At 44.1% G+C, this 17,670-nt stretch overlaps 2 protein-coding genes across 3 annotated transcripts in view; one reads left to right on the top strand and one right to left on the bottom strand.

Annotated features, from left to right (window-relative positions):
* Nucleotides 1–17,670, top strand: part of LOC146444049 (uncharacterized) — a 280,352-nt gene that overhangs the window by 146,591 nt on the left and 116,091 nt on the right. The gene's annotated exons all lie outside the window — the stretch shown is intronic.
* SIM2 (SIM bHLH transcription factor 2) overlaps nucleotides 1–17,670 on the bottom strand; it is a 51,137-nt gene that overhangs the window by 9,060 nt on the left and 24,407 nt on the right. The window contains exons 5-10 of the mRNA XM_085079244.1: nucleotides 16,332–16,417; nucleotides 13,416–13,615; nucleotides 9,940–10,046; nucleotides 3,188–3,335; nucleotides 1,941–2,109; nucleotides 760–1,168 (exon numbers count right to left, since the gene is read on the bottom strand). Of these exons, the coding sequence (XP_084935370.1) occupies nucleotides 760–1,168; nucleotides 1,941–2,109; nucleotides 3,188–3,335; nucleotides 9,940–10,046; nucleotides 13,416–13,615; nucleotides 16,332–16,417 (1,119 nt within the window). The remainder of the gene's footprint in view (nucleotides 1–759; nucleotides 1,169–1,940; nucleotides 2,110–3,187; nucleotides 3,336–9,939; nucleotides 10,047–13,415; nucleotides 13,616–16,331; nucleotides 16,418–17,670) is intronic.

Below are 17,670 nucleotides of genomic sequence, written 5' to 3'. Positions count from 1 at the left end.
GCGCTTCCTTCAAAGCATTTCTAGCCCTGACCATCTTTCCAGAGAAATATTGTGGGTGATGGGAGACATTTTCAAATTCAGAATTATTACCAAATAAAGCAGAATTATTACTCTAAGGTAAACACATTCAGCGTGGCTTCGTCCTCAGAAAGTACAACCTTCAATGCAGATAGTGTTTATTTTAATTTCTGTATTAAAATTATCAAAACTTATTCTGGAGCTGAAGTGCATTCTGTTTCAATCTGACTTTAGCAGTTTTTTACCTGGGAAACTCCACTAAATAACTCTGAATTTAGCAATGACTTACCTGGGAAACTCCGCTAAATAAATCTGACTTCAGCCATGAGTTACCTTCAAAACTCCGCTAAATAAATCTGACTTTGGCCATGACTTGCCTGGGAAACTCCACTAAATAAATCTGACTTCAGCCATGTCTTACCTGAGAAATTCCACTAAATAACTCTGACAGTGCAAAACATGAGGGTAAACTGTGCCATTATTAAAGGAGGAGATACCACTGTGCTGCTCTAAAAGTGATTCTGAGTGCATTTTTTACAACTGATGCTTTGATAATACTCCCAGTCGAGTGCTGATGGCAATGGGAAGAGAGAACATGGGAATACCATAAATACAATTGTTACACTTGGATGCCTCCGATTTTCAGTGCTCCCTAAACCCCTTGTAGCTCCTTTTCCCAAACCGCAAATGCAAAGCTTCCCCAAACGGATTTTGGCTTTTTCTCTTTCAAACGCCACCCACCTTCATAGCTCTGCGCCAGGTTGTGCCTGATGATGTTGACAGGCTGCTCGGGCAGGTTTTTGGAGGGCGCCTGGCTGTTGGGCACCAGCGAGTTGGCATAGTGCCACTGGCACTCCCCGTTGGTCTGCAGCGCGCCCAGGAAGAACCTCGCCACCTCGCACGGCGCCCCTTGGCCCTGCCCGAATTTGGGGGGCAGCATTTGTTTCTTGCCCCCAAAGACGTGGGAATCCACGGGGAAGTGTCCGTAGTGGTAGGAGAAGGGCAGGCTGTAGGGAGGGGCGTAGAGGAGCTCGCTGCTCTCTGAATGGAAGTTCTGTTCCGGAATGGCGGCGGCGCTCACGGCCGGGCTGGAGCGCCAGCTCCCCACCTGGCTGCATTCCAGCTTGTCTGCTTGGAAGGAGGTGTATTGCTGGGGGAAATGGGGGGAAAAGAGGAGGGGAAGAGAGTTAAAGGAGTGACTTTTATGGGGAATTACAGGATATATCAGACAGGCACCCGGAGTTGGGCCTTGCTGACCTGGGTGTTTAAAGCTCCTCTCTTCACAACTTGGCCTTCATGTGGGAACAAAAATAATGCTTTGTCCTCTTAATGGTGTTTGTTTGATCATTTTGGCAGTTTGAGTTTACAGAATCCCAGGATTAAGGTTGGGAAAGCCTTCCCAGCCCATGCAGTCCCAGCTGTGCCCAGTGGCCACCTTGTCCCCAGCCCAGAGCACTGAGTGCCACAGCCAGGCCTTCCTGGGACACCTGCAGGGATGGGGACTGCAAACCTCCCTGGGCAGCTCCTGCCAAGGCCTGAGCACCCTTTCCATGCAGAAATTCCTCCTGACATGAAAAACTCCACTTATCAGCAGTGAATGACACACATTCTGCACCAGCACAAATTTTCACAGCACAATTCCAGGATTTTCTTCTTTTTGCCAAGAAAAGACACTGTGGGTAAAGTACTTTACACACTGCATATCCCAAAGGTTTTACATCTCTTGCCAGAGCTGGTTTGTGCTACCTGTACTTTCCACCCCAAGAAAAATAGGGTCTAATTTTATTCTGCTTTTTGAGGGATTTCCTGGGGCACACAATCCTATAGTCACTTTTATAATAAATCCAGTCCTGGATTATCTCTACACTGTCCCAAGCACTCTGTGAGAACAACTGGTAATTAAATATTGCTGGGAAAGTTACCTGTGGTGGGTAAGGTGTTGTTCTGAGTTTTGCCTTCATTTTATTACTTTTGGGTTTTACAATTTTCCTTGTTTCCTGCGAGGTAGGTACTGAGTTTCTGCATGAAAACTGTGACTTGGAAATGGTAACCTGGTCCAGTGACAACTGAAGTTCCTTGTACTCAATATCTCTGCAAAAGAACAGCCCAATAAATTACAAACATACAGCAAAATCCAAAATAGCTCCTGTAAAAATACATGTTAGCGTTCACAGAGGTTTAATTTTCACTCTTCCCAGATTTTCACTGAGTCTGGGGATGTCAGGAGGCAGAGAATCTTATGGGATAACCCCATCCCCACACAAGTTTATAAAGAAATTCCACTGGGAACCACATTAACAGCTTTGGATGAAGTGTCCCCACTCTCTGAGCCTCAACTGTGTCAAATTCCCTCAGCCACCCGTGGCTCCCCGAGGTTTGGAATCAGCTGATGGAAAGAGAGAGATCAATTTATCTCCTGCTCAGTCAGGAATTGTCTCTGGCCTGGCTCTAAGAACAAAAAATCCTGAGGAAAGGGAAAGGAGCAACATTCCCCTCCTGTCAGCACAGTGTGCTTGTAACAGAACAACCTGAGCTGGAAGCTGGGTTTTGATCAAAAAATCCCAGAATCATCAAGGTGGAAGAGCCCTTCAGGATCAGCCAGTGCCACTGGAATCCCAGCATCACCCAAACCATGTCCCCAAGGGCCACATCCAGACTGCTCCTGAACACTGCCAGAGACAGGGACTGCAAACCTCCCTGGGCAGCTCATCCCAAGGCCTCACCACTCTGTGAGGGAAATTTTCTTTCCCAATCTCCAACCTGAGCCTCCCCAGGTGCAATTTTAGGCCATTTCCTCTCCTCCTTTCCCTTGGGACACTGAGCACAGCCTGACCCCCTCCCTGCCCCTCCTGTCAGAGTTGTGCAGAGCAATGAGGTTCCCCTGAGCTCCTCTGCTCCACACTGAGCCTTCCAGCTCCCCCATAAGATATTTTCCAGACTCCTCCCCAGCTCCATTGTCCTTCCCTGGCCAAGATGAGGATTTTATACAATAATGATAACAATTAACACAATAATGTTTTTCTCAGCTAAATAGGGAGGATCACACAAACAGAGAAAGCAGCTCCACCACACGAGCACAGAACGCCACAAGCACAGAAAACCTGGAGGATTTAACCCTTAATGAGTCAATCAGTGATAACAGGTAATGGTACAAAGTGTTTGGACTTACGTAAGGACATAATTGACACTCACTATGCAGTGAGGCCGTGACGAACGGCTGTTGTGCACGATGGTGGCATAGCTCTGCACCCACACCCAGCCGCCCTGCTTGGACAGCAGCCGGTAGTACTTGGTGGTCACTTGGCCTTTCACCAGCACTGCAAACACAAGAAAAAGAAAATTTTTTAGATTTGATGATTTTTGGACTCATGGTGACTTTCTGGAGAGGTGGATTTGCAAGCCAAGGGCTTTTTTCCCCTCACAGAATCAGAGAATTAATGATGTTGGAAAAGATCTTTGAGATCACTGAGTCCAACCTATGTCCTAACAGCCTCCTTCCCTTTCCTAAAATCTCCTCCTCCCACCAAACTTTAAATAAACCCCCTGCAGAATTATCTATCCGGCCTTTCACCAGCACTGTGAACACAAAAAAAAGAAAATTTTTTAGATTTCACGTTTTTTGGACTCATGATGACTTTCTGGAGAGGTGGATTTGCAAGCCAAGGGCTTTTTCCCTCACAGAATCACAGAATTAACGACATTGGAAAAGACCTTTGAGATCACTGAGTCCTTACAGCCTCCTTCCCCTTCCTAAAATCTCCTCCTCCCACCAAACTTTAAATAAACCTCCTGCAAAATTATCTGTCCTGCCCCTTTATGTAGATTCATGCCATCACATTATTATTTATACAAGAAATATCAAAAACTCCCAAGGTTTGTCTTCCTTCTTCTCTGGGTCACCCTGCTCTCCTGTGGTTACATTCTCCAAAACACAGTTTTTAAACTTCTAACTGCAAAAGGAAAAGGCAACCAAGGCAGCAAAAGTATTTTGAAGTGGGTACAACTCTTTTGAAAGGATGAGAGGAAATGGCTTTGAGTTGCACCAGGGGAGGCTCAGATTGAAATAATTTTGATTGAGATTTGAAATAATTTTTTCCCTGTCAGAGTGGTTAAACATTGGAATGAGCTGCCCGGGGAGGTTTGCAGTCCCTGTCTCTGGCAGTGTTCAGGAGGAGTCTGGATGTGGCCCTTGGGGACATGGTTTGGGTGATGCTGGTGCTGCTGGGGTGGCACTGGCTGATCCTGAATGTCCCTTCTAACCTGGAGGATTCTGTGATTCTGAGTTTTTTTCCAGTATATTTGGCAGCACTTCTCTCCTAGTTTGACCAATTATCGTGTATTTTGCTATGTATTTTACTCTGTGATGGTTTCTTTCCCCTCTGTGAGCTCTACATGGTGAAGGTTGATCTAAAAGGGTAAAATTGAAATGCTCTTTGTCTGTGAAGCACCCAAACAGAGACAGGGACAGAGAGGGGAATCTGATAAATTCACCAGACATGCAATACTCCCTGAGCTATTTTGGATCTTCTGTGAACAAGGATGTTTTGGCAGGAGGTTCTGCTGTAACAGGAGTTGTGCAGCCTCTCTAAATATTCAATCCAGCCACAAATATTCCTGGTTCAGAGCCAGACCTTTATCTCAGGATTCACTGGAAGATAATGCCCAGCCTTTGAAGCTGGTTCTTCTCTTGTGTGGCCCTGGATCATTTCTCTGGGAAACTCCATCTTCTTACTCTTCTATGCAATCAAAAATTTATTGTAAATTAGGAAATCACGGACTGAGATCGCTGCACAAACTGTGTTTAAAAAAAAAAGTGAGCAATGGCAGCAATTCCTTTATAAAATATATGATTAAGAAATGGAATTACTGTTGCAAATGCAGGACTCAGAGAAGACTGAACACAGCAGTGAAGCTCACTGGAATTTTGTGCTCTCCTTGTACCTTCTTGGTGCAGAAGCAGATACATGATAAGGAGATTGAACAGCAGCTTTCTTTTTCAGACAATTCTAGTAGAACAAATAACCACTAGAAATGAAAATATTTGGCCTCACAATTAGTATTCACTAATTCTGGGCAGGGCCAGGGGTGGGAATGGATGATCCCATGGGTTTATTCCCACTCAGGATATTCCATGATTCTGTGATCCTGCAGAACATTCAAAAATCCACCCTCTCTGTCACCAAGCCACTGCTGTTTGGGGTTTGAGATGTCTCTTAAATATCAGTTTTTTTCCTCTGGTGTCTCTTTCACTCCTACATTTCTACATGGAATTCTCAATTGGATGAGTGTGTGCAGATGTACCTACAGTTAAAAAAACCACGAGGTGTGTGTGTGTAAGTATGAAAACACACCTACAAAATATATAAAGACATTCTTATTTTTAAGTGCAATCCATCACTCCAAGTTAAAACTCTTGGAGCTGCTACTCTAAGGTTCTGTTCTAAAAATATTAATAATCGGCTCCATGCCATGGATTTACTATTTCTTGGTGTTCTGTAATTGTGGGTGGTGCTCTGTAGCTGCCCCTGGATCCCTGGAAGTGTCCAAGGCCAGGTTGGATGGGGCTTGGAGCAACCTGGGACAGTGGAAGGTGTCCCTGATCCCTTCCAACCCAAACCATTCCATGATTCTGTGATTTGGTGATTCATTCTGTAATCCAAATGGTCCTGTTCCAGGAAATGATCTTTGCATTTTAGCACAGGCCGTGTAACAGGTAATTTTTGGAATGTGGTCTGGGCTTTTCAGAAGTAGGTCTTTGTGCTGGTTTAATGAGCACGTTTTCCTTGAGTTCCAAATGCTTTGCTACACTCCCTCTTCCAAAAGAGAAATTAATGCTGTCATGGATCACTAACTCTAACAAACTTCTTCCGTGTGCTTTGGGACTACTTTTGGCTTTCCTCCTCTCTCGCTGATTTTTTCTTTAAATCCCTGTTTTAGCCCTGCAGTTAAGACAGTGTTTTAAAAGATGTGGAAACCACAGTGGGCTACAATGTTCAGCTTCCCTTCCTAATTACATGGATTAACCAATATTTCTCCGGGGATGGAGGAGGACTCCGAATCTCCTCTTTTTTTAACAATCTGGGGCAAGTCTGACCTTGGCTAAGAGACAGTAACTGAGACAGTCAGTGAGGTCAGCTCCATCTGGCTCTGTGTTCAACTTGCCCTGTTTGATGCTGAAAAGGAAACCTCAGGAATGGCAGCGAGGCAAATCCACCACGCAGACAATCTGTGCAGGCTCAGCCTTCCTGGTGGCCTCTGCAGCCATCCAAGAGGGAGGATTCCGTGGCTTTAGCCCTGTGCCCTCTGTAACTGGGTGTTCCAGTGGCTTGCTGCTGGTCTAGCAGGGAGGCTGGGAAAGGCCCTGGGCTGCTGCTGGTGCTGCTGGGCTGGCAGACAGGGTTGTTTCAAAAGGCTCCCCCAGGCTGCTGGGCATGGGGCTGGGAGTTCCCAGCCTGCTCTGAAGGGCAGCACTCAGAGAAATGGATTTCTCTGTTCCACACTGGCAGCACATCCTGGTTTAGCTGCCCTGGCATGTCTTAGGATCTTAGCTTCTATATTTTTCGTGTGTCTGTAGTTTTAGTGTGGCTCTGGACTTCATACGGAGTGCTAAAACTCCTGTTCCCAGCATTTTTAAACAAAACAATTCCTCTAAAGCTCGAGATCCAAGGACACATTGCTGCCTCAGAGCCCCAAGATATGTAAACAACAGTGAATTGGGGGAGCAAACTTGGAGTAGTGACATTATTACCTGAAGGTGTAATTGGAGGACTGAAGCTCAATATGTTAATGGACAGAACTTATAAAAATATGAAGAACTCATGACTTATCAACCATTTTGGGTGTAGCCTCTTGAATAGGCTTTGTCTGCCCTGAATGCACCTTGAAGGCCCTTCAATAAATTTACCTGCTTTTTATTCTCCCAACTTGGTCTAGCCTCTGTTTTAGGTAAACCTGTTTAGTCATCACCCAGCCCCTGGGCAGAGCACTGTGCCCAGCAGACTTTTTTATTTTTGACCTCTTAAAATCTATTGCTGCTCTGCCAGAAGCTTTGGCTGCTGGGGGAGCAGGAGCAGACCCAACACCAGAGATGGTGGAGCTGTGCTTTTCTATAAAAGAAGCCCTATAAATACATGGGGTGACTTGCAGGGAGCAGGAGAAGGGTTTGGGGCTGAGCCTCACCCTGCCAAGGCACAGAGAGGTGAATCCTGGTGAAGTTGCTGTGGGAAGAGCAGAGATATAGCAACACTTGGGATGTGCAAAATCCCCCTCACCATGGAACAAACGAAGGGATTTCTGTGAGGACACAAAGATATTTTGTCTGCACTGGAAAAACCTCTCTATCGTGTATTTTAGAATGTAGACCCCTTAGGCAGGGACTCGTTCTTTGTGTGGCCACATTTCAGGGCAAACACTGTGTGTATTAATGTGCTCTAGAAATAAATAACACCAGCCCCAAAGCCAGAAGTGTTTTTGTGGAGCTGGAAGCCAATCAAATGTTCCAAGCAGGAAACTCTCTTTGCTGCCAGCACACCTTAGGCAAATATTCACATCTACATTTCCCTGCTAGCTTGATGTCCTTGTTCTGTCCCTCCTAACTTGTTCCCCTCACTGTTTCCTTTGTTTTATCCTCTGTGCTGCCTCACTCAGAGTTCAGCCACTTCAGGCCTTCAGTTTGGGATTTTTTTCTCCTCTTTAAAAAAAGCAAACGGTTATCCTAGTTTAGGGTTGCTTATATATTTTTTTCCCCTTAATACCCTTATTAGGTGTAAGATGTTTCTCTTTGGATTTCTGCATCAGATGACACTTCATCATCAGATTGCTTTATAGAATGGTACAACAGCCCTGCCAACCTTTTACTGTTCGTGTTGCTGAGACATTTGCTGCTGGATGCTGGGGGAGCTCTCACAGTGCTCCCCAGAGGGGCTTTGTGCACTTTACATCTGGTTTAATAATTCCTATTCCTTGGTATTCCAACCATGACCCTGCGCTGTTCCCACTGCTGCCCAAGCATTAGTCATTGTTTTTTTGCTTCTTGGGATTTATCTGCTTTCATAAATTCCTGTGCATGTCTCGCGTTTTTCTTCTGCTTTTAAAGTTTACAATAATTTATCTTTAATCCACAGAGCTGCTCTTGGTATCCTATTTGGCTGAAGGGGGTTTTTTTTTGTCCCTCATGGAAGGATGTGGTGGGTAATTCAGCAAACATGATTTGTCTCTTTGTTTAAAACTCCAGTCGTAAATGGATCAAACTGGCAGCCACAGAATGATCCATCCTGCTGCTCTCAAGTGGAAAACTGTTTTCCAGAGGTGATTGTGGCTCCAGTGGCATCATCTCCGTGCTGGTTGATGAAAGAATTTCACATAGACTGGTGCAAATATTGAGTGTATTTTGTCACACCAAGATATAGATGTTACCAACACAAAGAGGGTGCCCCTGGCTGGACATTGCCATGAGCTCTGCTCATTCTTTTTTCCAGTTTTCAGTGGCCCAGAGTATTCAATAATGTTTTGGTAAATCTGAACTTGCTGAACTTTGATAAATCTGAGCTTGGAATTCCAGCTCTGCCTTGCCAAACACAACTCCAACCCCCTTGATCTTCCAGATCCTCATGAACAGCACGTATTAATGGGAAGAAGGAAGCCTAAAAGAAGGATTTGACTCTGGCTGCCTCCAGCCTACAGGAGCAATCTGGAAAAAAACTTCCCTGACATTGGTTTTTGGATGTCATCTTTGCCTCGTATGGCTTGCAGCAAACAGAGCCAAATCCAGAGTTCAGCTATTCCCTCAATTTGCTTTTCAAATTAATGTGCTACTGAATGAACTCCTTCCCAGATCCAGATGTTTGAAGATATGATTAGTGACTCTGTTGGAAGATGGGAAATTATTAAATGTGTCATTTTTTTCCTGACAATCCATTCTCCAAACCTCATCCACATGCTATTAATGAATGTCCCTCCAAGGATTTTTTGGGATTGCATTCCCTTCAAACACAGGATGATTATTACTAACATATTTCAGAGGAATGCAGAGCTGCTGCATAGTTTTTGTTTTAACAGCAGAGGCTAGTAAAGTTCAGATTTTCCCCTCTCACTCACTTGCTCTTTTGGTTTTCTTTTCCTTCAAAAGATCACCATCCAGAATCAACTCCAAATTTTCAAAATAGCCTAAACTCCCTAAATACAAATATAAAACTGGCCAGATAAGTTGGTTTGGGTGTTTTTTTGTTTCTTGTTTTTCCAGAAGCACAGAATTTTGATATCCATCTTATTTACAGAATTAATGGTTTCCTTAAGTGATAGCCAAGAACTTTTGAAAATCTGTCTCCAGTCAAGATTTGGAAAGGGTTTTTTTGGCTTTCCAGCATGGTGCTTGTTGTTTGCAAAACTTCTCACTGTACTTAACATATTCCACAGAATCATGGAGTGGTTTGGGTTAGAAGGGACCTTAAATCCCATCCAGTGCCACCCCAGCCATGGCAGGGACACCTTCCACTGTCCCAGGCTGCTCCAAGCCCCAATGTCCAACCTGGCCTTGGACACTGCCAGGGATCCAGGGGCAGCCACAGCTTCTCTGGGAATTCCATCCCAGGGCCTCCCCACCCTGCCAGGGAACAATTCCTAATTCCCAAGATCCCATCTCTCCCTGCCCTCTGGCACTTTGCAGCCATTCCCTGTGTCCTGTCCCTGCAGCCCTTGGCAATTGTCTCTCTCCATGTTTCCTGCAGCTCCTTCAGGCCCCAAAAGGCCACAATGAGGTCACCCCAAAGCTTCTCCTCTCCAGGCTGAACAATCCCAGCTCTGCCAGCCTTTCCTCCCAGCAGAGCTGCTCCATCCCTCTGCTCATCCTGCTGCCTCCTCTGCACTCTCTCCAGCAGCTCCAGCTCCTTCCTGTGCTCCCAGACCAGCCTCCCTGGTACTCACACAGGTGATGAGCATATCTCAGGTGGAAAACATCACAGCCATGGACATGGTGGTAGAGGGTTTTTTCTATCAGATCCTGGGGTTCATATCCAGTTAATTCCGTGACCCTGGAAAAGGAAGAATCTGTCATAAACAAAATCTCCAGGAATATTGAGTTTCATTAACCTAACATTTGGTTGTGCCAACAAATCAGGTGCCTGAAAGCTGCGGGATGAAATGTTAGCTTTGGAAGGAGAAACCTCACCTTTACAAGAAAATAAACCCTTTCAAGGCAGCCAAAGCAAGGTGCAGCTTTCCCCTGCTACACACAGGCAGGAAAAAGAGCTCTTTTACTGATTTCCACCCTGGGCTTTTGCCACTGCCATGCAGGACGCTTTGCACAAAGTTCCACTCGAGGAGCTGCTCATGAAACAATAAAACCTCTCTTGTGGGCTGCTGACACGTTTTGATTTGCTTTTGCAAAGCTCTGAGTGCAGAAGGTGTGTTGGGCTGTAGGAGCTGCAATCATGGCCTGTGAATAAATCCAGGCTGCTGCCTAACGGGAGGAAAAAGCAGGAGCTTATTCCAGCTGAGAATGGGGAAAGACAAGGAGGTGTGAAGACCACAGGGTGAGGGAAGGAAAGCTGAGGTAAGATTTCAAAAAAATAAAAAGTCCCAAAAGTAGAAGAATGGAATGAATTTGAAGAACCAGATATACAGGACAAGCTTACACCAGGTCAGAAGAGTCCAGCTTCATGTTCCAAATGGAGTTTTGTTCATTTAGCATAGCTTGAGGGGGAAAAAAGGCTCCTTAAAGTGTAATGTGTGATCAGCAAAACTGTGGCTTGTTTACCCAGAGTTGCTGGGTGTGTTTTGGGATGTCCTGAGTTTCTTTGCCTAAAAAAGGCAGAACAGAGGTACAAAAGGCTTGTCTGCATTAATAAGCTACATAGTCCCTTAGCAGGTGAGCTGGACAGGAAAATTGTCCCTGCTGAGCATCTACTGCACATTTTAACCCCAGGAATTTTGCCTGGAACTAGCTCTAGTCTAGGCCTGTGGACTGAAATCTTTGTTAAAGTTAGAGTGCCTGAGGGCTGCTCTTGGAGGTTGTCCTCCAGTTTAGAGGGAAGGAGTCTAGTTTTGAGGGAAGGAATCCAGGTTAAAGACCCCAAAGCTCTTCACACCATGAACTGAGTGGGGATGCTCAGGACATGAACTTCCAAAGGATGTTCCTGGTCTAAGCTTTGCCCGTATGGAGGATGCACAGCACCAGGGAATAACACAGGAGTGCCCACAAAAATGAATACAGGGTTTCAAACAACACATGGCATTGTGGGATTGCAGAGAATGTGCATTTTGATTAGGTTTTAAAAAAATTTTGGGACGATTATGCATCTTCTCTACTCATACCCTGGCTCTAACCAGCCCTGTGGACCCCAGAGAGACTTGGGGTGTTCTGCTTGAGAGTGTTGGGGGTTTGGATTCTTCTGAAAGACAACAACATAAAAATGCCTTTGAATAAATCCTTGTGTTTCTCCTCTGTAGTGTGTGCTCCAAATCCTCACCTAGCCCTATCCCCGTGCTGAAATCCTGGTGGAAGATCCTGTTGAGGTTTCAGTTCTCCTTCTGACTTCAGTGCACTTAAACCCAGGCTGGCAGCTCCATTCTGCTCCCTTGGTGAGCACAGGAACAGCTCATCCAAACCCACCCAAAACACCCCAAACCTGAGCCAGGGGTTCATTTCCCCAAAAGTGCAGTCTCACTTTGAAGCTGTTGACAAAAAACCCCAACACTGACAGTTCCCAGGGCACCCAGATTCTGGAAAAGCTTGAATCTGGAAACAAACTCAGCTGGTTTAGTTCTTTACCATACAATCAAGGCCTCCACAAGCCTGGGCTCTCCTGGCTGTGTTTTGCAGCTGACAGGACACTCAGAAGGAAGCAGATCACATCCCAGGGATCAGCTGTGGCCTTTTGAGCTCTTTAAAGCCTTTGTAAACCACCTGGCAATGGAGGCACCATGAAAATCCTTCACTTTGGAGGGAAAGGAATGTCTCCTTCTTCCAGTGACCTCAGTGAATGAACTCCTGCATGTTTTATGTTGTCAGATGTCTACAAAGGGATTTTGAACAGCTCCTGCCCATGGCTTCCATGCTATCTGCTGTGACTGTCCCCTCTGAAGATCCAGCAACATTTCTCCATGCATGGATAACAAAACCAAGCCTGAAACCAGTTTTTCTAGCTCCCAATACACCCCTCTTTTGAGCAAATACAATTTGGTTTGCTCGGCTGGGAGAGCAAAAGGCTTTGGGGAAGCTCAACACCCCTGCTTGTCCTGTGTGGGGATGACATCCATCTACTCCTTGGTAAACACAGCTCTGGGTCTGTCCCTGTCCCTGTCATCACCTCAGCTTGGGCTGTGGCCTTTGAAGACACTTCTGTCTGCAGGCAGTTCCTCCCAGGCACGTCATTTCCTTTCCCCCACATGCAAGGACGTGTCGCCAAACCCCTGGTGCTCCTTTGTAGGCTCTGCACAGAGCAGCCTGTGCCAAAAATATGGGAAGGGCTCCAAAAACAGGGAGTTCTTTGTGTCCCAGCAGCTGATGGAACCACTGTGTCCTGGGCTGGGCATGGAGAAAAGCCTCTTCTTGCATGGTTGGACTCCACCCTCTTGGATTTGTCACATATTCACTGCAGGAATATATTCCCTGCAAATCCAGCCTGCCAGGGAAATGGGGGAATGTGGTACACACAGGAAGGGATTTTGGAAGAATGATCACCTTGACAATACTTGGTGCATTTGGGATTTTCCCTTCCAGGTGTCCTGGACAACACTGGACAAATTATCATTGTATTCTACAAGGTACCTCCTTCAAATGAATAATTTCAGTTCTGGTGCTGTGCTCCTCTGTGCTCTCCTCAGGAGCTCTCCTTCCTCAGCCTTTTTTCCCAAAATTTTGTCCAAGAAGGTCCTGTTTTTGTGTGTAGTAGCCAATGGAATTAATTGCCATTTTAACAACTCCACCATCAGTGTTGGTTTCATGGTTAAATTACATGGGGTAAAGGGTTCATTACACTAAAATACAGAATGCTCTTTCCTCACTGCTCTGTCAAAAACTTTCTGGATGACCCCAGCAAGTCTTTTGACCTCAGTGTTCCTGTTGTGAATTTGGTATTTTTTTAGTACATCCTCATTCCTTTTTGTGTTAAAATTTGTGTCCTTTCAGGCAAAATCTTATCACTGCTCCTGTGAGCACCCCTGACAGCGAGAAGGCTTTAGCTGACCCTAAAACTGCAGGAAACTCCAGGTGAAATGGGACAGACTTATTTCTTGGCATTCCACACAAAGTCAGGTCTATCCAGCTGCCTGAAAGGCTTTGAAGTCTCCCATATCCTCCAACTTCCAGATCTATTTCAGATTGCTTTATTTTTCCACGGATGTTTTGACCTGTTTGGAAACCACTGCAGCTTATGGCCGGAGATGAAAGAGCTGCTTACCTGGAATCTAGGAATATTAATTTTAAGTCCAAACTCGCTCTGAACATGAACATGTTGCTGTGGAGTTTGATCTCGGTGATTGCACTGGGAGGTAAGGATTGACCCACGGCCACCAGACCAACAATTTGGTAGCAGGAATCGTACAGAGACATATCCAGCATGTACTGACGGATCTTCAAATAGCCACTGCAGTGGATCACCTGGAAAAGGGGGAAAAACATTCAGAATCTGATGGAAAAGCTCCAAATCTGCTCCCCACCCAGTCTCAGTGAGCTTTTAAAGACACCCCTCCCCTGTAATATTCTATCCTGGGTAGTCTGTTGATTGCAGTTAATTTGTAAATAGAGATTAAAACACATTAAGTGCAGTTTTGTGTTTGCTGACAGCGTGATTAATCCAGTATTAAAGCACCTCCTCTCTGGGGACTATCTAATTGCTTTCTAATGAATACTTTAAGCTCCTTGACACAGGGAGATTCTTGTATTCTTGTAGATACAGCCAGAATTCCTGTTCATTAATAAAAAAATCTGCAAGCTGCTTTTTTTTAAATGTCCATCTCTCCCACATGCACTCAAAGATGGATAAAAATATTTACACCTTAAAAAGTTATTCTTCTGATATAAAACAGGCACTTTAAAAACCCAGTGGGTTTCTTTAAAAACCCAGTGAGGCATCACAATGCAATAAAAATTAACTGATGTTTATCCAAAATGCAGGAGAAATGAGTTTTAAGTTGTCTGCTCAAATTCAGAGGGTGCTTTTTGCCTTGTGCCCAAGCCCAGGGTCCTGAGATCGGATTTCGGGATCCCTGTATGCAATTCCTGCTCACAGAGGTGATAATGACAGTGTTAGACTGTAAAAATTCGGTGTCAGCTAAAGAGGAGGGGGAAATGGAACCTGAGGACTATTCCAGGACATGAGATTTATTTAGTGTAGTGCTGCTGCTCAGAAATCAGCAGTGCTCCTGCCAATTTTCTAGTCCGAGCAGCAGGAATATCCTTTAGCTTAATTTCTCTGTTTGTTTGGTTTTGAACTCTGTCCTGTGGAGAGGAATGAATTTTCAGTGTATTTAGTGCTCTAAACAATCTACCGAACATCACCTGCAATAGGCTCCTCCTGTATAGTCTTTTTTCTCATTTCCAGCTGTCAAGTGATTTAAATGTTTAACAAAAGTACAGTAAGATCTCTCAGCAGATCTCAATTCCCACATCTCCTGGTCCTTGGGTTTTTTCTGTGCTTCAGCTAATGAGGTGATTCCTTAAAAATTAAGTCCTGACTCTAAGCACAGTGAAAGGGAATAAATTTAGGCCAACATCTCTCCAGATGAAAGAATCCTTTAATTTTCACTGTGCAAACTTTTAATAGTGAGCGAAAGGAAGTGATGCCTCTGATTAACAGTGATAATTGGGAATTAAAAACCCCAAAAACCCCCAAAGCCACGCAGAGACACCATGACTACAAGCTCCACTCTTTTTCCTGATTTCACATTCAGCTTTGGGACAGAACCATTTTTGCTGGGAAGCAGCTGAGCAAACAGGGCTGAGTGTAATGAAGAATTATCAGTCCAGCCAGGTAGGGAAGAGTGTAAATAGACAGAGAAATGTCTGCACCTTGAGCACATTGCTCCAGAGGGCTCTGCTGCTCTTCCAGCCTTTGCTTTTTGGGTTTTGAATGACTCAAAGTGAATCCCCTCCAGAAAGAATGGGAGTTATCCTCCCTGATGGAGGGAGAGTTGTACTGGGCAGCTCAAGGAGCAGCAAATGCAAAGTTGGAAATAAAATTGCCTGTAAAGGTGAAAATAAAAACTACCACAGAGATGAAAATAAAATCTACCTGAAAATCTGCAAAGAAAAACTGCCTATACAGATGAAAATAAAAACTGCTGGTAAAGATGAAAATAAAAACTGCATGCAAAGCTGAAAATAAAATCTACCTGAAAATCTGAAAAGAAAAACTACCTGCAAAACTGAAAAGAAAAACTGCCTGTAAAGCTGAAAATAAAAACAACTGCAGAGATGAAAATAAAATCTACCTGAAAATCTGAAAACAAAAACTACCTACAAAACTGAAAAAAAAACCTGCCTGTAAAGCTGAAAATAAAAATGACTGCAGAGATGAAAATAAAATCTACCTGAAAATACGAAAACAAAAACTACCTGCAAAACTGAAAATAAACACTGCCTGTAAAGATGAAAATAAAAACGACCTGTAAAGCTGAAAAGAAAAACAACTGCAAAACTGAAAGTAAAAAAATTACTGTAAAGCTGAAAATGAAAATTACCTGCAAAACTGAAAATAAAAACTGCCTGAAAATCTGGAAAGAAAAACCACCTGCCAAGCTGAAAATAAAAAACTACCCAAGTGATGGATGTTATTCTACGACTTTGGAATGTGCTGTGGATTCTGATTTCACGTCAAAAATTTTAAAAATACAAGCTGTAAGGTTTATAAACAGACTTGTGGTGGTTTAGTACAATTCCTCCCTGAGGTGGCTGCAGTGGTTGTTTAGGATGATATTAATGTTGAGGCTGAGGAGGTGCTTTGTGCCACTGGGTGGCTGCTGAGATGTGGAAAATTTCCAAAATTTCCCAATTCCTGTATCTGGGTTCCTGCCTCACCTGCCTCCAGCTCCATGGGGGAATAAAACTGAGCTGTGTGCTCTCTTGGCTCTAGATAATTCCCAGGCTGGAAGAACAGGGACCAAGCTGAGGGAATGTGCCACAAATTTTAGATTTTAATTACTGATGGGATCTCCTATCAGGAGTGGCGTTTGGGGGTTTTTTCTGATTTTTTCATCACAAATTTTGCTCTCAGCTACACACGTTTAAAAAAACACCAACAGAACAAACACCTAAATAAATAAACTTTTCAATTGTCAAATATTCGAGGGGTGGAAAAGAAATGGAGAAACCTTACCTTGTAGCCACTGCATGTCAGCCCTGCGTTCCTCTTGGCCAAGACACACTTCATCCTCAGGAAAAAGGATCTCTCGATTTCGTATTCTGAAAGCACAGAGAACACTGCTGATTTATTCCTGAAGATTTTCCCATTATATATGATATATAATTTATATATATATATATATATTAGATATTCCTGAAGATCTGCCCATTGCCTTTGATGCTTTCCCAGAGGTGTTTGTCTTTCAGCCTTGGGCAGAAACAGAAATCAGACATTCACCTTTCTCACTCCATCCCTGCCCTCAGGATTTATTTCATTTTTGTGTTAGGATTCCCTGGGGAAGTTGGACAACTCAACACGATTAGGTCTCCAAATTTCTGGATTTACCACTCTTCACGAGGCAATTCCCTTTTTTTCTGAATACATGGTAGAAATCCCTTTTGGTAAAGGGAAGGAAAAGTGTCCTTTGGGGTGCAGGGAAATGCAGGGAATCTCCAAAATAACAAGAGTGGGAAACAAGGAACTTCAGTGGTTCTGTAATAATTTGAGTGCGCATCGTTGGGCTCCATGTACAATGTCATTCCCTGACTTCCAAAACCATCTTGAGAGGTTGTTTTTAAACAAATATCTCGATGGATAACCTCCAAAAACTATTTAAAGTTCATGGGTTTTATTGCTCGGGTACACACAGTTTCTGCTAAGAATATGAGGTAAGAATATTCTGATAAGAATATGATATTATTATCTGTAATGTTAATTACTCTCAATAACAGCTCAGGCACCATGAATAATTGTGGTTTTTTACTGAAGGTTGCAGTTTGGCAGAACACAACAATTTTAGGACAAGAAAGAAAAACCCATTTGGTACCTCTGTGAATAGGAAAATCAGGGAAGCAGCAGGGTTCTCAGCTTTGCCCTAATTCCCCATGGGGTTTTAACCAAAATCCACTGTCATCAGTTGGAATATTTCTTTAATTTGATTGAAATGTTGAGTTTATTCCCGATTTTTGTGCCTCCATTGCCCAATTCACCCCTCCTGGGCACACACCTGCAGTGGTTTGAGCCTTACACCCCTGCCTGGAACCAACGTGTTCTGTGTGTTGAGTTTTAAGGTCTGAAGAAACAGCCACAGAAAAAGGATTTAGCAAGGAGGGAAAAGAAATTCTTCCTGAGTATCTGAATTTCCCATTTATCTCTCTAATTTGAATTTGATCTATGTGGGGAACAGCAGGCCTTTGAAATAACTGACAGAACCACTGCAGAGTTTTAAATACAAACTGCCAGGATTGTCCATCCCTAGGGGAGCAACTCTGAAATCCATCTTTGCTTTCCAACCCATCTTGGGTCTCTTTTG

Source organism: Lichenostomus cassidix, chromosome 1 (genome assembly GCF_008360975.1).
Source record: "Lichenostomus cassidix isolate B80296 chromosome 1, HeHo_3.0, whole genome shotgun sequence".
Classification (NCBI taxonomy): Eukaryota; Metazoa; Chordata; class Aves; order Passeriformes; family Meliphagidae; genus Lichenostomus; species Lichenostomus cassidix.
The sequence above is the reverse complement of the archived record's forward strand: the minus strand, read 5'-3'. Positions and strand labels throughout refer to the sequence as shown.